This window comes from Crotalus tigris, unplaced genomic scaffold (genome assembly GCF_016545835.1).
Source record: "Crotalus tigris isolate CLP2741 ecotype Arizona unplaced genomic scaffold, ASM1654583v1 scf7180000017545.3456711, whole genome shotgun sequence".
In the NCBI taxonomy this organism is placed as follows: domain Eukaryota; kingdom Metazoa; phylum Chordata; class Lepidosauria; order Squamata; family Viperidae; genus Crotalus; species Crotalus tigris.
The window spans coordinates 1,035,259-1,056,794 of record NW_024096464.1 but is presented as its reverse complement, the minus strand read 5'-3'; the positions used below and the strand labels follow the sequence as shown (position 1 = coordinate 1,056,794).

The 21,536-nt window shown below is 36.8% G+C and overlaps 2 protein-coding genes across 5 annotated transcripts in view; one reads left to right on the top strand and one right to left on the bottom strand.

The window, feature by feature from the left end:
- The window catches only part of UBR1 (ubiquitin protein ligase E3 component n-recognin 1), a 71,372-nt gene extending 70,041 nt beyond the window's left edge, over nucleotides 1-1,331 (top strand). For all 3 annotated transcript variants that reach the window (XM_039329415.1, XM_039329333.1, XM_039329502.1), the window contains exon 47: nucleotides 138-1,331. In XM_039329415.1, the coding sequence (XP_039185349.1) occupies nucleotides 138-279 (142 nt within the window). In that variant the 3' untranslated portion in view covers nucleotides 280-1,331. The remainder of the gene's footprint in view (nucleotides 1-137) is intronic.
- On the bottom strand, nucleotides 1,075-21,488 carry LOC120301865 (photoreceptor outer segment membrane glycoprotein 2-like). 2 transcript variants are annotated; one of them, XM_039329716.1, is made up of 5 exons: nucleotides 21,083-21,488; nucleotides 19,291-19,410; nucleotides 7,250-7,928; nucleotides 5,096-5,342; nucleotides 1,075-3,393 (listed from the first exon to the last, which is right to left on the bottom strand). In XM_039329716.1, exons 3-5 carry the CDS (start codon nucleotides 7,828-7,830, stop codon nucleotides 3,136-3,138), a joined length of 1,086 nt encoding a protein of 361 aa, XP_039185650.1. In that variant the 5' UTR covers nucleotides 7,831-7,928; nucleotides 19,291-19,410; nucleotides 21,083-21,488; the 3' UTR covers nucleotides 1,075-3,135. The 2 variants fall into 2 exon arrangements, with proteins under 2 accessions (XP_039185650.1, XP_039185563.1); XM_039329629.1 differs by lacking the exons at nucleotides 19,291-19,410; nucleotides 21,083-21,488 and adding an exon at nucleotides 16,255-16,432.
- Nucleotides 21,489-21,536: the final 48 nt, after the last annotated feature.

The following is a 21,536-nucleotide window of genomic DNA, read 5'->3' as shown; positions in this document are numbered from 1 at the left end:
AATTAATTGGCCTGAATGGCCACTTCCAACTCTATAATTCTTTCATGCTGGGGTATGTACCTGAGCAGGTCAAATAAAATGCTGCTAAATATTATTTTTTTAAACCCTAATAATTGTATTTTTATTTCTCTTTGAAGAAGAGGCAATCCTCTGCACCTGTGTCATGAACGATACCGGAAGCTCCACTTGTTATGGCGACAACACTGCATCATAGAAGAAATTGCTCGAAGCCAGGAAACCAATCATGTGTTTTTGGGATTTAATTGGCACCTGCTCTGAGTTTCAAGCTCATTGAGACTAAATTGCCAACACCTCACTTGTAAAACATCACACAAAGAATATGAAGAATCTTAGTTTAAGGGAAAATGACTAACCCACATCTGCATACTGAAACTTGTGGGCTTGAATTTGGTTAGGAAAAAAAATGCATGCATACAACTTCCCAGATATAAATGCTAAATGATCAAAAGCAGAACTGTCTGGATCATCAATAAGCTGACTTTTCCCACTTATCCAAATTAAAAACAGTTAACAGTATTTTCATTCTTTTGCAGCAGCGGTTCTAAATATATATGTAGTTTTCAATGCATCTGGATATAAGAACAAAGTGATTTAATCTCCTCTTACCACGTTAGTTGCTTCTGTTTCCTTTTTTAGTATAGCAGGTCTCAAAATAAGTGTAATCTGTAAACAGCTTTGTCCATGATTTATCTTTGGGTGCAGCATTATAACAACCTGAGGGTGAAGCACTACACAAAGTATAAGAGCAAAGTATGCTGGAAAGGAAGTTAATATTTATTGTGAATCCTTTCAGAATGAGAATGTGTTCGTGCAGGTTAATTTTGTTAATTCTGAGAGCTTCCAGTTAGCTTTAATGTATATCAAAAATTAAATGCTTTGCTCTTGGCGTATCCCAAAATGGGAAGGAACTGTACTGCAGGAAAACAGGAATAGGGAAAAAAAAACATTTGTTATTGCAAGTAATCTTTACTTGTATTGCCCAACAAATTTCAGACTAAATTAGTTCTTAAGGGAGATTAAAAATCTATATTATACATTATTGTTATACAAAAATAATGAATACATTATTCAGAAGGTACCGTCATAACCTCATATCTACCACACGTAGTCTAATAACATTTTATACTGTATGCAACAAACATAACAATACTTCAAATAATATTTGTAAAATAGTAAGGTTATTCATAAAATAATTCATAAAACAAAATCCATGCTAAAAGGAGTCCTTAATATATGTACCAAATGTTATATTGTAACGTAAATTTAAACATTACCTACTTTCTTCTTTTAAAAACACAATAAAAAATAAATAAAAGGAGATTTTTCTTTTCTGTTTGTGCCTGTAATACAAACTCAATTTTTTTCTCATTCCCAGATAAAAAGATGCCTACTGTTGATTTTCTGGCCAATGCTAATCTAAGTAATAAAAACATTAAATTAGTTCATAGGAACTTAAGAAAAATAAGAGAGAAAGGAACATCTCTATAAGGCCACCTAACTCAATATGGATTCTGACTGGCATACAAATTTTGAATGGGACATGAAGTATACCTGCTCTGTAGGATCTTGCAGGATGGAAGAGAAACTGTTCCTTAAAGAAAAAAGAACAAAGAAAAGGCAGAGAACATATCAAGGCCTCGGTTTTGACATATCTTCTTTGCCTCAGAGCTTGCCATGGCCCATTAACTATGACTATAAGAATCCTGTGTTAAAAAAAGCAGCACAGATTTTAGAAATTTCTCCAGTAAATTCATGCTCATTTCTCATGCTCATTCAGGCTTATTTCCCAAGGGTCTGACAGAACATACACAGCAGAGATGTAGTTCAAATGACAGTATCTTCAGTGCAGCTCACACATGAGGCTGTGAAATATTGGAAAAAAGCATTAAATGAGGCAAGTCAACACATGTAAATCAGTTGCTGGATTTTGTACGTGCTGAAAGCTAGGTTTTCAATGGCTCAGGGATTTTTTACTCACAATTGCTTTTTTTTTCGTTTTCCAGTAATATGTTAAAAAATATGGCCCTTGAATGTAAGGGGTAATTTCCACGCATAGCAAGATTGAAAAGTAGTGTTTTTATAATTGCATTCCATATATAGAAAAAATAATACTAGAAATCTTCATTAAATTATTTCTGTATCAAAGCAGATGCTACTGCATCTTTCGTATTTGTCTTGCTAATGTCATCGCTGACTTTTGATTAATAATTTGAACAAAAATTGCAACTTCTTGAATCTGTTTTTGTTGAAAAAGATTTCTCTTATCTCTAAAAAACAAACTCTCTTGGCCTGATGACCCCTTTAGTGGAAAGCTAGGACTAGGGCTGTACTACATGCCTTTTTAATTACCATCAGGGTTTGTTTGTTTTTTTGTTTTGATATTTTTATCCCAACTTTTATCCCATATATAATTCAAGGCAGTGAACATAATGTTCTACGGATAAATACTTTAATTTTACAAAGTATATTTAGGTAGATTTCTTACTAAGTATAGTTATTTGATTCTGAATATATTCTGCTTAAACAAAATGCTCAAATGAATCAGTCATATTTACAAATTTCCCACAACTTGTAAGCAACAGATGGCCAAGGAGAAATTGGCAATGAATTATAGTTTTCCTTCTTCCCAACCCTGGATTAGATGCTCATAGTAGTGCAAGTGACATAAATCAATAGTAATTCCTCTGAAATGTTATTCTTTATACTTGATATCCCAGATATTCACTGATACTCAAAATTTACATAAGAAGAGTTACCATGTTTATAAATACTATTTCGAACACTGTGCTCAAAACTGTTTTTGTTTAAACCTGTCTGATGATGATGGCCTTTCAAGAGTTGCAACCACCTTAACAGTTACCAGTCCACTCACTGTTAGGATTATTCCCAGAGTACCAAACGCTGCTTTGGACTCCTCTTACTCTGTTATTGGTCCAACACCATCTCTTTAAGGATTGAGAGTCAAAATGGGTTGCTAAGGTGGGGAGGAACCAAAGCAAGCAAGCAAACTCATATATTGTATGGCACAGCCATGGCATAGCACATCGCACAAACCAATTGCCATGTTACTTATACATTATGATGCAGTTGTCAAGTCTTTAGTATTACATTCAATTAAGCTGCAGGGATATATTTGGGAAGAGTATTTTCTGAATTATGGTTTGCAGTGTGAACATCCATATTAGAATTATCCAAAACACTGGATACTTTGCTCCCTTTGCCAAGATGTTTAATTTTGTTGATGTTCCATATGGCAGTTTCCACAAAACTGTTTTCAAATAACCAGCCATCGGAATCACAGAGTGGATCCGCCTGTAGAAGAAGGTTCCTCATTGATGTTTGAAGATAACGAACCCCAATGAGGACCAGTAGCTGAAAAAAAGTAATCCAAATGAACAGAACATTAGAGAATTGCGATTCCACTAATTACATATAGTGCACCACAACACAGAATTTAAGAGTTTGGTGATGATGACCACCATGTGCCTGAATTTTTAAATATTTGGACCAGTTAGTTTATTTGGTGTGAAAAACTTTAACTCACAGTTAAATTGGGGCACTTTTGAAAATATGAAGAGTCCTGTTTTCTAACCAGAAGGATTTGAGCTAATCCTTTCCTTCTGAATTCATTTTTCACCAAGCTGAATGGTACTGAAACATGTAACATGTCATTCTTTCCTCCTGATTCATTCTGCTTGGCACTCTCTTGCTCTTTCTTTACACAAAACTGTTTCACTATTGGATTGTTGTTGTTTGCTTTTGAGAAATACGTAATTCTTAACACCTTTGGCTACAGTTTCCCAGTGTTGCTAAAGAATATTTACTGAATATATGCACTAGAGACCATTTAAGACATTCATGGTGCAACCTTTAAATCTCACTAGCAGTGGCACTGCCAAGACTGAGCTTGTAGATTGTATGAACATAACTTTGAAGAAGAAAGTCATTACATAAACATTAGCCTTGGAAGGGGGGAGTGAGTGAGGAAAAAAATCAAGATTACCTCACCTTAATTCTCTGCTGTGAGAAGTGGGTGAAAAGGGAAGGAATCTATGTCAAGCTTTTAAGAGAACCAAGGCTTCACAGTTTAACCCTGGGCTACATATAGTCTCTTCTATTGGCATCACTTTTGGTAGTATCAGGCCTAAAAAGCTATAGTAATCACAGCCTTCCATTAAGGAAGATAATGGACTATAGTTGCTCTTGCTATTAAAATGCTGTGAGAAGTGGGTGAAAAGGGAAGGAATCTATGTCAAGCTTTTAAGAGAACCAATGCTTCACAGTTTAACTCTGGGCTACATATATTCTCTTCTGTTGGTATCACTTATTTTTGGTAGTATCAGGCCTAAAAAGCTATAGTAATCACAGCCTTCCATTAAGGAAGATAATGGACTATAGTTGCTCTTGCTATTAAAATGTAATTTCTTAAAATGCCCATTAATCTGTTTAATTTTCCCTCTAAACAATCTGGAATAATTGATGATGGAAACTATAAAAAAGCAGAAAGGTAACATTCCTTATTCTATTTTATTCTGTTTTCTAATTTTTTCCAGATTAGTAGTTCAGAAAATAGTTTCAAACATCCTTGAAATGCTACTATAGATAAAATATTTTCATTCAAACTATCTTTTTTTTCACTTGCTTAGATCAGTAGGTTTCAATGAATAAGAACTTTGCTTTTATGTGCTATAGCACAAAATCAAAAACTGTTCCATACCATTTCTGATGCCTGGAAGAGACCTGATGTGTAAGCTTTCTTCCCAGATGCCAATTTGCTTTTCAGAGAATTTAATTTAAGAGTTTGATCCCAGTCTCTTATCATAAACATACATACTTGTATGGAAAACTGGATTCAAACAATGCAGTATATTTAGTAGGATGGGGGAGGGGAGAAGAGTTCCTGTTTTAATTTTATTTTAATTGCAATTGCAAATTGCTCTTGAAAAGATTATATGCATTCAGCAATATTTTTAGTGGTATGTCTCTTCCTCACCAATCATTCCATAGTAAGTTGTTCCTTCTTTTGACAAATTGTACATTTATGAAAGGAACACTTCAGTAAATGTGGTTTTACCTCAAATACCCAAACGATGAACGTGATGATGCCAATGGAACTCATGATGTCAGTGTAATAATCCAGAAGGGCTTCCCTGCATCCTTTCATCCAGATATTAAGTTCTTCTGTCATAACATCATAACGGTAGTGAGCAGTGTTGTTGGTGAGCTGGTACTGGATACATGGTCGGGGCGAGTTTGGATTGCAACAACTGAAGGGGACTCCATCCACCAAGAATTTCCCATCAATATTACTTTTTAGACGACTGCAATAAGATGCGGGGTGTGAGGAAGAGAGTTGTGTAAAAATGGCTAATAATTCGGACAAGAGAATTAAAATTTACTGATTCACTGCATTTTGTTGGAAGGAAAAGTTTGGTTGCTTTCTAGAGGTCTCTAAATTAACCACTTAGATATTGTATGAGTTCAGATCGACCTTCCCTGCAGAAATGCATAAGAGGCATGTTCTATTTTGTAGAGATGTCATCTTCTGATGGTAGATTTGAACTCAAACACTGTATATACCAGATGGTTATAATTTTGCCTAAAGTGGTTAGCAAAGGAGGAAATGATTTTCTCCTGTTGTTGCAGAGGAACCCAAATACAAGCAACATTGAGGGAGAAAGAAGAGATTGATAAGAGAAATAGTTCTGAAATCAGGTGGATTGCCCACAGATCTAACTCCTAGCAGATCATAAGGGACTGCTGTCACGTGATACTTGTGTTCTGTTTAGGACAAAGGCTTACACTTCCCCTTAGGCATATGTTTCTAATTAGAATCTTAATATCACAAAATTGCATGTATAGAGAAGTACAATTGCTGAAAACCGGCAGCACACTTTCCTACCATTTTCAATCAGGAAGCATTCAAAAACCATTGTAGATTACAACTACAGTGTAATTCCTAAACTAGTTTGAATGTACTTTTAAAAAAAAAAGTCTTTAAAAAAATCTCATCAAAAACTTGACCTCTCCCTTGGAACCCCCCCCCCCCCAAAAACAGCTAATGGTCAAAATAGGCTGCTTAAAATGATAGGTTTTACTTTATGTTATAGAACAGTGTTTCTTTGAAGGAAAAAAATACTTTCATGCTAAAATTAATTGCTAAATTATTAAACATAGTGGTTTAGAAAAGACAGCTTTCATCATTCCATTTTTACTCTGATTTGGAAGACGTTCTAGAGATCATGTACTGTAATTTAGTGAAGAGAATTCTCTGCCTAAATTAGGCTACCAAAAAGAGGTGAAGGTAATCTGCAGGCCCCTTTCTAGGTTACTACTGAACTGTTATTCTTAATATGATGGAAAGGATAAACTATTAAATGCATGGTAAGGTAATCATACAAAATATATTCATTTACTTTAAATTAAATTTAGTATTGTCCTGGCCCTGCCCTATACATCCTGGTCCTATCTGTTTTTGGAGTACTTCTCTCTAGCTTGCTGTACAAAAATAAGAGCGGCCCTTGATGTGAGAATATTCCGCATCCATAATGCAATCCAATATTTTGCTCAATTTTGAATTTTCAATGCTGGATATATCTACAGATAACTCAATACTTCAGGTAAAGTAGAGATACTACTATGGAAAGGACTGAGATTTATTATTGAACAGTTTGCCATGTTTCAGAAACCTTGCCTCTCAGATGATTCTTCTAATGTTAAAGCCAAGTTGGTTTCTTACCATTTCCACCCACTGGCCTAGACTTGCCCTCTTGAACAAATGAGAAATCTGCTCCATATTTGAGATGACATCCCTCAGTTATTTGACAGTACTGTACTGTATTTTCTCTCCATAACTTTTCTCAAGCAAAACACATGCCTTTCAGGCTCCTCATCATCTAGTTCAGGGGTCCCCAAACCCCAGGCTACAGCCCACTACCAGGCTGCGGCCTATTTGGAACTGGGCCACGCAAGTTGCAGACTAGCGCACGTGCATGCAATTCCACTCGTACAAGTAGCGGGCTGATGTACATGTGCATGCATGCTGGCCTACCACTTATGCAAGTGGAGCTCCATGTGTGCCGGCCCGCCACTCATGCAGCCAGGTTCCCCTCCATCCCAGCCAGACCACCAAGCCGCAAATATTGGGGACCGCTGATCTAGTTGGGTCTCCTTGATCCTGTTGAAGCCTAGGTTCAAGCTTATTTTATCAGAGGACATTAATACTTACTCTAGAACATCCTCTGAAGTCATATCCAGATAACGAGGTGATACCCACTGAATTTCAAACCAATCCCTAAAACCATTGTTTCCACAGCACTGGAATCTGATCTGCAAAGTGTCTATAGTTCTCTTCAAAAAGCATCTTCCAGGAATGTCTGTATCTTTGTAGAATTTAATAGCATTTCCCAATCCCAGATATAGAGATTCTTCCAATTCATTTCTCATAGTATAGCACATAATAGCACCCACAAAGATGTAGAAGGTAAAACAGAGAGTGCATACAATATAAGGGAGCATGATCAGCTTCCAGCGGTTAAATTTATTGGCATCCGTGCAGTCATAACATATTTTACCTCCAAAAAAGTTGATCATGCAAACTATGGCTCCAATAGAAATTAAAGTATTTGGAACAGAGTTAATATCCCATTTCGCTATCACCTCCTTGCGTTTTCTTATTTCGATCTTTAGGAAGAGTCCAAGGCTGAACACAACTGCACCAGATATCACAGAAAACCAATTGAGAATCCATAGGATTTGAGCCAGTTTGTCTCGTTTGGTTTTGGTGAATTTTACTTTAAGAATGGCCATGGTCACTATAGCATTAGGAGAAGAAGCTTTGTTCAGGAAAATCTTCTAATCAGATTATCAAAGTGTGTTCAGAGTTATCAAAGTCATATAACAGAAGCCTATGAGACAGAAAAAAGGACAGATTATTGCCTCTTCATGTGCATTTATGTAAAACATATGAATCTGTTTATTATTTGGAGGTAATCCTCACTCAATTTAATGAAAGCATACTCCCACATTAGTATTTAGTTGCTTAATCTGTTCCATTGATTCCAAATAGATTGACCAATGACTTAACTTTCAAAGACTTGGAACCCTGATGTACAAAGATAGCGTACATTATATTTAAAGGGTAATTTAGTGATGTAACTAAATTGAAATTTCCATCTGGTGTTCATACCAGGTCAGGTTAGCCCAACCTAACCTAATCTTTTCCACATTTAAGAGACAATTTAATTAGAACAAAATACATATTGCATAAAATCATGCTTAAAAGCGCAATCCAACTTTACAGCTGTTGTTGATGCCTGGGGAGGTAGAGTTGGAATTGCATAACTTCTGACTTTCTGTTAGTTGCTGTGTTGAGAGACCTGCTGGGAGATGGGGGAGGAATGAAGAAAAAACTCAGGACAGCAACCACTACTACTCCTAGACAGATAGAAAATGATCGCTTTAAAAAAAATACAGATATACATTAAATCAAAGACAAAGCATCGTACGTGATCTATTTCCTTTCCAGGGACTGAAAAAATTTAAGATCTCACGCGTGTCAAACATTCTTCAGACTTTGTACAGGGATCCACACAATCACCCAAATAAATGAGCCAAATTCTGGATTTAAAAAATCAGTATATTTTGCATTTTCAGATATTCCTGTCATCTCATTGTCTTTCCATACAACTACTTTGGTCACCACGATATAAAAAAGATGCTGAGACTCTAGAAAGAGTACAGAGAAGAGCAACAAAGATGATTAGGGAACTGGAGGCTAAAACATATAAGGAACGGTTGTTGGAATTGGATATGTCTAGTTTAATGAAGAGAAGGATGAGGGGACATGATAGCAGTGTTCCAATATCTCAGGGGCTGCCATAAAGAAGAGGGAGTCAAGCTATTCTCTAAAGCACCTGAAGGCAGGACAAGAAGCAATGGATGGAAACTAACCAAAGAGAGAAGCAACCTAGAACTAAGGAGGAATTTCCTGGCAGTTAGAACAGTTAACCAGTGGAACAACCTGCCTCCAGAAGCTGTGAATGCTCCAACACTGGACGTTTTTAAGAAGAGACTGAACAGGCATTTGCCTGAAATGGTATAGAGTTTTCTGCCTGAGCAGGGGGTTGGACTAGATGACCACCAAGTCCCTTCCAACTTTATTATTGTTGTTGTTGTTGTTTTGTTGTTCTTGTATTACTGTAGCTGAATATAGAAAGATGAAGTTGCACAAATCTCAGATAGTGATGAATCACCATACAATGCTTAATAGTGTAGTAATTTGATTTCTTTGAATCCCTGTGATCACAAATATTCAGTGATAATTATTGCTTTTGTGCATCTGCCAAGAAAATTTTTATGGGCATGTCCATGTAGCTATTAGATTAGCTCAACTTGAGGTAGTGTTTATATACATGCATTCGTACATATATATATACATATTCACGCACTCACACAGAAATGCACATAGAGATATGCTGATTATTTCTAGGGCAACATAACAGGAGCACGGGTATAGTAGTAAGTGGTCCTGTATGTAATTTGGTCATAAGCTCTTTCTTAATACCTAGAATTGAGAAGTGTATTATACACAGTGGTTCCATGCAAAAAGGTCGTGAGCTGATGAGTGAGCCAATGAAATATGAATAATAGTATTCAAAAAATAAGTATACAGGTTGGAACTGCATTTTGCAAAAAGATATTGCAAAGCTAGCCAATAGTTTTGTTCAGTCAGTAACAGCAAGGAGAGGGCAGAACTTTCCCAGAATTCCCATTAGAAAACCTCCAACAGGATGGTTGACTGAGACCACCTGACCAAACATGCAATGTTGTGTCTTGGAGTTCAGCGGTTGGAAATAAAGACGCTCTGCCTATTGACTAATGTCAAAGAGTCATGCTAGTGAAAAGCCTGAACAGCGACGATAAAGGAACAATGGAGAATAAAAAATGAGTGATAACATTCTTGACCGTTACAACTGTAGGTAAGAACATGAACACCCATAAAATGCCTCTGGCATAAAATTTCTTGCAGCCTTTAGGCCAGCAGTTTGGTCTGAAAATGGGCAGCCTGGGCTTTCATGAAAAAATGCTAATTTCTCTAAATGGTCCGACTTCAGCCAATAAGGAGTAGACTTCTCTGCAAAAGAAGCAGCTGATTTAAAGAACCTTGTGTAGTTACTAGCATTTTTTTTTTCTTTCTAGTCCTTTCCCGTAAGTGCACGATCCATCTTTTTTCTTTGCTGGATCAACTGAGTGTTGATCATTGGTTGAGACAAAAATGGACTGACTGACTTGTCTCTTGAGCCTGTATTGTGGGTTGAGAGAGAGAGAGAGAGAGTGACTGGCCCAAATTTACCTAGACGATTTTCATGGCTAAGGCAAATGGGCTACAAAAATCCAGAATTGCACTAGGTGGCAATAAGGTTGCTTTCCTGCCCTGCTCAGTACCATTTAATCATCATAAAGATTTTACATCCATATGAGGAAACCCTGAGTTCTGAACCCAGGATATTGGGAAACTTGTTCACAAAGTTTATCTAGTTCTGGTAACCAATCAAAATGTTCAGTCATTTGAACTCTGAAGAATTCTTGGACAGTCTTTTACACTCCTCTGTACTCCCAGAGGAAAGCGGTGGGGATTATTCTTCTGCCAAAAGACTCAGAAAGCCTTGAAAGACAAGTACAGTGGTGGGGAAAAACTCAATTCCATCTCAGGTCCAATATGAATTCTTGCTATCATATAGCTTATGTAAAACTGGGCATTTTCTAAGAAGCACACAGGGCAACGTGAGAATTCATAGAAATGGACAGCTCCTTAATTAGGAGACAATATGAAAGTATAATATGACTTCAAAAAGTGCTTAAAAATTCCATGCCAAGGTGCAAGGATCAGTCTATAAACAATGAAGAAAAGGTATGTTTTTGTCTTCCTGCAGATAATGCAAATGCATTCCCCCCCCCTTTTTTAAAAAGGCTACAGTATTTTGCAATCTAATTGGGTACCTGATATTTAAAACTGGTTAGAAATTCTGGAAGAAACACTCTGAAAAGGAGGGAACAAAGCTAGGAGAATCCCTGTTATATGACTATTTACAAAATCAGCAACAAAATTAACTGCTATTATATGTTTTGAAGTCAGGGGTAAGGCAGAACAATTAAAAACAAAACAAAACAAAACTCACATGAGTGTACTTTCTGTAGATAAATGTCTAGTTTGTAATGTACTATGGCTATCAGAATATAGTGTATCGAGAGTTAATTGTTCTGATCTTTCAGTATATCTCCCCCGTTTTGTAAAGACATATATGGTAGTCTACAATGGGAGAGTGAGGATAACTGGGAGGAAAAACTATTTACTAGATCCATGATAAAAACAATATCTTAACTACCAGGCAATAGTTATTTTATGATGGCTTTCAATTGTAGCAAGTTTTCAAAACATTTGAAACAAATTGTAGCTGCCCCTGCCTTCTTCTAGAGGTCCATCAAACCCTCACCCTCCTTGCCTTCCAGTAGGCCTTGAATGACTGGCTCTTCCCACAAGCGTTGCAATAGAATGAAGGTAAACTCACAAGATAATAATGATGATGATGACGATGATGATGATAAAGTTGGAAGGGACCTTGGAGGTCATCTACTCCAACCCCCTGCTCAGGCAGGAAACCCTATACCATTTCGGACAAATGGCTGTCCAGTCTCTTCTTAAAAATGTCCAGTGTTGGAGCATTCACTGCTTCAGGAGGCAGGTTGTTCCACTGGTTAATTGTTCTAACTGTCAGGAAGTTTCTCCTTAGTTCTAGGTTGCTTCTCTCTTTGGTTAGTTTCCATCCATTGCTTCTTGTCCTGCCTTCAGGCGCTTTGGAAAATACCTCGACACTCTCTTCTTTGTGACAGTCCCTGAGATATTGGAACACTGCTATCATGTCCCCCCTTGTCCTTCTCTTTGTTAAACTAGACATACCCAATTCCAGCAACCGTTCCTTATATATTTTAGCCCCTAATCGTCTTTGTTGGTCTTCTCTGTACTCTTTCTAGAGTCTCAACATCTTTTTTACATCATGGTGACCAAAACTGGATGCAGTATTCCAAGTGTGGCCTTACCAAGGCATTGTAAAGTGGTATTAATACTTCACGTGATCTTGATTCTATCCCTCTGTTAATGCAGCCTAGCACTGTGTTGGCTTTTTTGGCAACTGCAGCACACTGCTGGCTCATATTTAAATGATTGTCCACTAGGACTCCGAGATCCCTCTCACAGTTACTACTATTGAGCAAGGTACCCCCTGTACTATACCTGTCCATTTGGTTTTTCTTGCCTAAATGTAGAACCTTACTTTTTTCACCATTGAATTTCATTTTCTTACAATAGCGCCCAGTGTTCAAGTCTGTCCAGATTCTCCTGTATCCTAAGCCTGTCTTCTGGAGTGTTGGCTATTCCTGCCAGCTTGGTGTTGTCTGCAAATTTGATGAGTTCCCCATCTATCCCCTCGTCCAAATAGTTGATGAAGATGTTGAAGAGTACTGGGCCCAGAACAGAGCCCTGGGGCACCCCATTACACACTTCCCTCCATGTAGATGTGGTTCCATTGAGGACCACATGCTGAGTACGGCCAGTCAGCCAGCTATGGATTCATCTGATGGTGATGCTGTCTAACCTGCATTTTTCTATCTTATCAAGTAGTAGGTTGTGATCTACTTTATCAAATGCCTTACTGAAGTCCAAGTAAATTATATCCACAGCATTCCTCTGGTCCACTAATTTTGTCACTTGGTCAAAGAATGCAATAAGATTTGTCTGGCATGATCTATTTTTGACAAACCCATGTTGGCTTTTAGTAATGACTTTGTTTGCCTGTAGGTGTTCGCTGATTCGTTGTTTGATTATCTTTTCCAGAATCTTCCAGGTATTGAGGCCAGGCTGATAGGTCTGTAATTTCCTGGGTCCTTTTTTTTCCTTTTTTGAAGATGGGAACTACATCAGCTCTTTTCCAGTCCCCAGTGCTCCAAGATCTTTGAAAAATATAGTTCAGTGGTTCTAAGATCACATCTGCCAGTTCCTTGAGAACCTTGGGGTGTAATCCATCTGGTCCTGGTGATTTGAACTCGTCTAGGCTGGACAGGTGTTCACTTACCATTTTCTTGCCTATCTTAACTTGTATTTCTATTTTTTTTATGGCACTATTTTTGATAGGTTGGTCTGTTTTTTCTCTTTGTGTAAAGACAGATGCGAAAAATAGTTCTGCTTTCTCCCTGTTGCTTGTCACATTGTTGCCACTTTCATCCACTAATGGACCAATCGTTTCCTTCACTTTTTTCTTGTTTTTTACATGTTGAAAGAAGCTTTTTTTGTTATTTTTGACTTTGGTTGCAAGCCTTAATTCATTTTGAGCCTTAGCTTTCTTCACTTCATCTTTGCAGGCTCGGGCTATTTGCTGATATTCTGACTTAGTTATGTGTCCCTCTTTCCACTTTTTATACTTGTCCTTTTTATCTTTCAATTGATCACAGAGTTCTTTATGCAGTCATGCTGGTTTCTTTTGAGAGCTGTTATTTTTCCTCTTTGTTGGTATTGTGCTAGACTGGGCCTTTATTATCTCACTTTTCAAAATTTCTCAAGTCTCTTGAGTTGTTTTCCCCTGGAGGATTCTCATCCATGGAATCCTTCCCAAACCCTCTCTAAGTTTATTGAAATTAGCCCTCTTGAAGTCCAAGACTCTAGTTTGACTGTGTTCTATTGCTTGTGCTTCCATATGGTATATGGATGCATAGTATGAGAGAGAGTTGTCCCAGGAGCCAGGAATTTTTATAGAGTTTTATAGAGATTGTATTGTTTTCACTGTTTTGTGTGCTGCTCAGGGTTATAGTTACATTATGGGTGACTATGTAAATGAATAAGTAAGTCACATTAGTAAATGTTTACAGAAATTTATTACTTCCAATGCTTCTGAGAAAGCTTCTCCTCCTTTCCTCTGCTGGAACTAATTGAGTTAACGTTATTAATTCATTTACAACTATTGCTTTAGAAGTACTCTGTAGAATTATTGACTAGCTTCTCCAGTTTTGCCCTTAGTCCCTTTTTTAAAAAAAAGGAAAAATGGCAACCATTTGCACCTTTAGAAAATTATGGAATTGTTTCATATTTCATATTCCAAAAGATCAGTCTTTCTTATTGGAATAACATTTCACTGATTTGATAATATGAAGGTAAAATAGTCCTGAAGACTGAAAGTGCATCACCTTACCAATTATTCTACAATATGAGCACAAGCTGCTCACTTTCTTATGAAATTTGAATACTGTGTATTTTTAATATATTCATATTTTTAATGTGAAATATGATCTCAAGCCAAAAATATGAGATATAGTGATAATGAATAAGGTAAACGCAGATGAATGTAATAGCAGAAAAAAGAACACTACTTTTCAGTAACTGGATTTTTTTTTTAGAAACTATACCAAGATGCACCAACTAAGATAATTATACATTTACATAATATGAAATACTTATGCACTGCAAATTAATTGAGAATTAATTATAACATTATCCTTTTAAGTGAGAAAAATGTACTACTAGTTGGGTTTATTCTGCCCTCTTGTCAGTTGAAAAATGATTTCAAAATTATTCCTTAATTCTTTCTTCTTCAAAAAAAACTCATTTCTTTAATAAAAACATCAGCCATCCATGTCTGGCTATAAACTAAATATGTTGGATATTCCAGGAATTATTTTTTCCAATGTACCTAGAGAACATGCTGCTGAAAACAAATATTTTAAGGAATAGTTTTTATCTTAGGAAAAAAGGGCAATGGCATAAATAATTATTCCGGGAAAAAGGAATGACATTGCTAATGAGCATGGATTGTCCCAGGAGGGCTACTGGAGTGTACACGAAGGGGATGGTTTCAGTGCAAGTTTATCAAAGTCAGTCCTGAACTTCAATGGACCTGAAGTTCTGACTCTTATTTATTCTTCCAATTTATACAGCTGCCCATCTCATATAAATGACTCTGAGTGGCTTACAATTAAAAACAATACAATTCAAAAATAACTATATAAAAATATACTTTAAAAAATCTTAAAACGCATAAAACTCCTAGCTGAGGTTGTCATATAATGAGACTGAAGCGATGAATAAACTGCTCTATTTTTTTAAGGCTACTCTTCAATTTCACATTAAAGTATGATCAATTATTTGGAGTCAATTTTTCAATCTGAATATGGGCTCAGAGAAAGGGGAAAAAACAACTTTAAGCTAGAGGTGGACCATTTATTTTGCTGCCTCATTTTAGGCACTGTTTTGTGTCCAGGAGGCTCAAAGAAATATTGCAAAGGCACCATAAATTTATAGTATTATTTTGGTAACAATTTTAACCTGTCACTTACTGTAGAATGCTATTCCTAGGGGGTTTCTTTAACTACCCAGTCAAAATAAGTAAATGCTTATTATTGATCCAGCATCTAAAAAATGCAATTTGTAAGGATTGTATGCTTATCATTTGGAACTTCAGTTCATAGATATGCATATATACAGTATATATATATATATATATATATATATATATATATATATATATATGTTTTCTGAGGTTTTCGCGGGTATTTGTATGTAGGTCTTTGGTTGTTCGGGTTTTTTCCCGCGTAAAATTGGAAGTTCCAATTTTACTTCCAATTTTACGCGGGAGAAAACCCGAACAACCAAAAACCTACATATATATATATATATATATATATATATATATATATATATATATATATATATAGGAGAGTAGCACAAGCACAGTGTCTCAGTTTAATCCCTTTTGTTGCATTGTTTTTTTCTCAGTTATGGCTGCCATTCTACACATAAGTCTTTCCCAATCTAATCTTCCCTTGGTTGGGAATAATTTTGACTTGAAATCCAGTATAACTGGAGAATATCACATTGGGAAAACTGTTATACACAGTTAATGAATAAACTCAGCCGAACATACTTTTACAAATTATACAATTACAAGGTAACATATTAAGGTATCTTCTTTTCTTTGTATTATACTCTAGTTGTACAACTTCATTTTAACTATAATTAAGTTTAACACAATTAGCCATCAGAACAACAGTAGTAAGACTGCTTTAATAGTCTAGCTTTATCAAAAAGCAATTTAGAAGCAGCAAGAATAGAAAGAGAGGTTTCTTTCTACTTTCTCCTCTCTATTTTAGAAACAACCAGGAACAATTAGTATGAATAAAGCCACTAACCTTGTGGAGTCTTTGTCATATTCTCAGAGGTGGTGCTAGGAAGAAGGTGGCACCAAGTACTGTCTCCCTCCGAATTTAATCTGAGGAGATTATAACTGTTCCTTGCCAGGACTGATGGAGAAAAGGGTTTCTGCAGATCAGGTTTGCTAGCTGCTGCTACATCTCTAATCGTGCCTAAGATACTTATAGTAGGAGCCTTATGTCTGTTGTTTAAATCCTGCAAAGCATCCTACGCTTAAAGCGTAATGGAAACTCCATATGTGCCATATCTACTTTCAAAAATCCAGCCTTTTATCAGCCTTTAAAGCAGAGGCCCCCAACCTTTTGGGCACCAGGGACCGGTTCCGTGGACAGAGGTTTTTCCACAGACCGGAGGAGGTGTGGTTTTGTGTGCTGTCTGCATCCCACGGATGGGGCTTTGCTTGTTTGTGCAGGCCGGTTGCTGGTCCACGGACCAGGGGGTGGGGATCCCTGCTTTAAAGGAAAAGACGCATCTTGTACAGATAGTCCTCTATTTACAACCACCATTGAGCCCAATATTTCTGTTGCTAAGTGAGACTGATGAGGGGCTTTCTCAGTTTGAAACATAAATTTAGGAACAATTCCCAACTGATGTTAATGTTTTTAACAAGACTTTTCTGTGTAACAGAAAACAGGTACATTGGGTATCCACAATACACCATTTTTAATTCTCTCTTAAAAATTATACTCTGTACTTCAGCGGAGCTTTCAGAAGCACTTGCAAAAATTTAATACATAAAAAAGGAAGCTTATTAATATTGTGGTCTTTTTCTAAAACATCTCATGTTTTTTTAAAAAATATTTTTGCCTAGCAGTCCAAACAAAAATGTTTCTGATCAGTCCACAAATGGGAAGGTGTACAGGCAGGACACCACTAGGAGAACATTCCCTGAAAAATGTCATTCCTAATTTCTGATGAGGACCTAAAGGAGAACTTTGGAAAATGAGTACAGATTTAGTGCATCCTCCTCCTAACCTTGATGTATGAGAATGTACTGTTTGGGGACAAGCATGCACAAAGGAATTAGGTTTCAGTCCTTTACTTCATGAAATAAGAGATTTACAGATAGCAGCATTATCTCTCGATATACCTGCTTCCTCATATTTTGCAAATGAATGAAGATAAAGCACTTTTGAAAGCAGATACATGTTCAATTACATATACATTTAAGCAAGGGCAACATATACATACAAGCTTGCCTGCAAACAGGACAAAGTGAACAACAGCAATATCAGATCATGATCCTGATAGATCCCAGGTGTGTATGGAGTATTTGGAAGATGGTCTAAAATCAGAGTAGCAGTGTTTCAGGACACTAAGCCCTTGAATATCTGAGCCTATCTGGAATGGTTTATATATATATGACATTCACAATGTCAGATACCATCCCAGTGTCATTACTGGATCAGCTTAAACTGCAACTTAGATATAAAAAATGAAGGTGAATTAAGAAAAATGTGGGCTTTATTCTGGAGAAAAAGTATTTTGTACCACATTCACTTTTGTTTCAGAGGTACAATATAACTCTTGTCTCATCCCATAATGTCCCCCTTGTTTAGGATGTTGTGACTTAATGTCTCTGCATGGGCAGAATTCATGTCTGTCTCAGAAAGATCCATTGAATGTAGTCAGGAGAAAGTATCTGTCAATGTCTCAGAGTTAACCTATTGGACTTTCAGCAAGGGAAATATCAATTAAAGCTGAACAACTGGGTCATATTTATGACCATGGCTATGTCCCAAGGTCATGTGATCACCTTTTATGATCTTCTCACAAACAAAATCAATGGGGGAACCAGATTCACTTAACAACTTGGTTAGTAACTTATCAACTGCAATGATTCACTTAACAACTGTGACAAGAAAGGTCATAAAATGGGGCAAAATTCACTTAACAAATATCTCACTTAACAATAGAAATTTTGGGCTCAATTGTGGTCATAAGTCGAGGACTACCTGTATATAGAGTGCAATAGAAATTTCACAAGCAAATTAAGACAGATGTAAATTGATATTTCCTCAAATATTAACTGTAAAATTTTGATGCAAAATTTAATGTAAAAAATTAAAATTTCAACACAAATAAACTTAACAGAATCTCTATGTTTTGCACTATTCTACATTATCTCTATTTGTCTTCTGAATTTCATACTATTGATTGAATGTTATTTTATTCTTGATTGGGTCTTTCAACAAAATACTATAGCAAAAATTATATGTAATGTTCCACAATTGTTGCAATATGCATTTAACAGAATAAAAGAGCTAACACTTTATTGATATTGAAAAATCTTGGAGTCAATATGCTATTAGTTTATACTTGAAAATAAATAGAATAATATTTCAAAACTGTTTTTTCTTTCAGAGTAATGACAGTCTGTGATTTAACATTCAATCCTTATTCTTTGTTCTGATGTCTAGCTTTACTTACAAAGTGATTTATCTTAATAACGGTTTCCAAAGCCAGAGTAGAGGATATAGTTTTGGTAGGAGGCAAGAAGCAATGACAAAGAATTCCCCCAAGGCTTTCTGTTATTCAGCAATGCTTTTAGGCAAAATGCATTAGAATTCTGCCAGAGAAAAATAGTCAGAACTGTTACATTGGTCCTGTGCTTGTATATACTTTTAAATGATATGAAGAAAATTTGTTGATGCCTATCAGTTGATGCTGAAGTCCACTACTTCTAATGAATAATGAATATACACACTACAGTAAATGAATATACACACCATAGCATCTCCTGGTTTTCATATATTTCACATTGGTGCATTAGTGTGTATCCAATATTGTACTTGTGAGATCCTTCATCCCTATGAAAGCAACACTGTTTTGTACTACTGTTCTTCTGCCCCAGCAACTTGAGTTCAATCAAAGCAACATCATTCTCTCACCCCTTCTTGCTTCTTTTGGCCTGTATTTCTCTTCTGTCCCCATATGTAGCTTTTGACAGATTGTACCACTATTTCTTTTTGCACAAAAACAAATGCAAAGCATTAAGGAATTAAGCAACTCACCAGCACTTTTCCTATTGTCTATCACAATCTTGCCATCTTCTTCAACTAGCAGACCAACCGTTTCTTTGACTTTCCTTTTTTTCCACCCGTTCTTTTTTTTTTTTGTAATTTGAGCTCATTCTGTAATAAGAAATGGAACAAATTCTTGTAAAATATGCAGATGGCATAATATTGGGTGAGACAGCTCACACCCTACAGATTATATTCCTATAGTTACCTTGATAGGTTAGAGAAGCAAGGTGAAATGAATAATGATGTGTAACAGACAAATGAGAAGTTGTTCATGTAGGAAATAAAATGCATTGGTATAAAATGAGGGAAACTGTCTTGAAATGAAGCAGTAGTGAAAAAAAATATCTTGATTAACACTGAATGTGAATCAATGTGATGTGGCAGCAAAAAACAATTTTATACTTTATTAGTAAAAATGTAGTTTCTAAATTAATGGGAGTAATTATTAGAATTCAAATTGTCAGATGTTATTTTGAGTATTATATTCAAATAAGGATGCCATACTTAAAAGCAGGATCTAAAAAAATTGGAACTGTTTCAAAACTGGTTAATGAGGATGATCAGTGGATTAAAACTAAATTATGTGAACATAATTCAAAGGAGTTAGGCATGTTTAGCATTGAGAAGATGGGTAGAGTTAAGTGCACTAGCATAGGTCTTTTCAAATACTGGAAATGACATCTCAGAAAAAAAGTCACAAATCTTTTTGGCATCTTCCCTTGGAGAAGGACATAGAACAGTGGTGGCGAACCTATGGCACGGGTGACAGAAGCAGCACCCAGAGCCCTCTCTGTGGGCACGTGCACCATCGCCCCAGTCGTAGGCCTTCAGCTGGGTTTTATAAAACCTTTTCGCTTTAGGCCTCTGCTGCCGTGTGCAAAAAAAAGATTCAATCAATCAGTCAATTTCAACTTCTCGCAGGAAAAAAAAAAGATCTTGCAAAGTTGGAATTGATTGAACTTTTTAATTCCACTCAGTCTGCTGTTACCACCACAGCCATGCTCACCCAACAGGCCACACCCTTCCAATGGGCCACACCCAGCCAATGGGCCACACCCATCCAGCACCTGACAATGCATGTGGGTTTTGGGTTGCAGTTTGGGCACTAGGTTTCTAAAAGGTTCGCCATCACTGACATAGATTAATGGATTTCATGGATTTAAGTTAAAGGAAGACAGATTCTGACTGTAATATTTTTTTTAAAAATCCCTCCTTTGTAATAGTTAATATAGTTCAACATCTGAATCCATTAATCTGAGAAGTTTGTAGGTTCTCCTTAACTGAATCAGTTCAAGCTGAGGCTGGACTTGTCTTTCGGGGATGCCTTAGTTTAGATTACTGCATGGAGAGAGAGTTTGGATTCAGTGGTCCAAATAGTCCCTTTCACATTGTAATTTTATAATTTTTACAATTGAGATTTAACAGTTTTGGGATATAGTTTGTGCACTGTGCATATAGTTTATCTTCCAGAAAAATAAGCGATGATGTGTAGTAAATCTTACAATCCACTCTGTATTTCTTAAATTACCACTTCAGTCTGCTTTAAATCAGATTACAGCCCGCCCATCTTTTCTATAATTATAAATTTACAGGGGATCCTACACTGCAACGGAGATGCCCAGAGTAGTTCATTAAAGACTCAGTTTAAAGCAGTTTTCTTTCAGCACCAGAGTGCATTAGGAAGAAAGTAGTCAATAGTTCTGCTACAGCAAGATAAAGTGCTGCCGTCTGTGTGTTTGTCCAGTTTAGGACTGTGTCCCTAGTTGGAAGTCACCGTTACCTCCGATTTGCTGCACCCCAAGAGCAGATATATCTTAACTCCGCATTCCATCCTTTGGAAATCCCTTTGCGATAACGCACACTAAACTACAATACCCAGAATACTTTTCAAAACCCATTCGCAAAATTCGCCTCATAAGCAAATATGAGGACAGCGGCGTTTCTAAGATACGGCCGCCCACCAGACTGATTGAAAGAACTCCTGTCCAATCTGCTACCGGCTCTTCGTAAACGCTCCAATAATGTTTCTCAGGATCGATAAGGTGGGCGGATTCTCTCGCTGGCTGCCTAGCGCTAGGATGGAGGGCAAGGGAAAAGGAGGGGGCTGGTTGCGACGGTAGAGAGAGAGAGAGAGAGAGAGCGCGAGCGAGCAGTCGCGTCCCGCGGGGACTGCAGACAACTGAGCCAACAAGGGGTGGGGGCGGCGGCAGTGAAACGGTTAACCTTGCGGGGGG

Bases quoted from the DNA above. Each gene is read 5' to 3' on its own strand.
- LOC120301865 (XM_039329716.1), bottom strand. From the start codon at position 7,830: ATGGCCATTCTTAAAGTAAAATTCACCAAAACCAAACGAGACAAACTG. The intron at 5,343-7,249 runs GTAAGTATTAAT...ATCTTATTGCAG, and splicing joins ACTTCAGAGGATGTTCTAGA to TCGTCTAAAAAGTAATATTG. The intron at 3,394-5,095 runs GTAAAACCACAT...ACTTTTTTTCAG, and splicing joins TCATCGTTTGGGTATTTGAG to CTACTGGTCCTCATTGGGGT.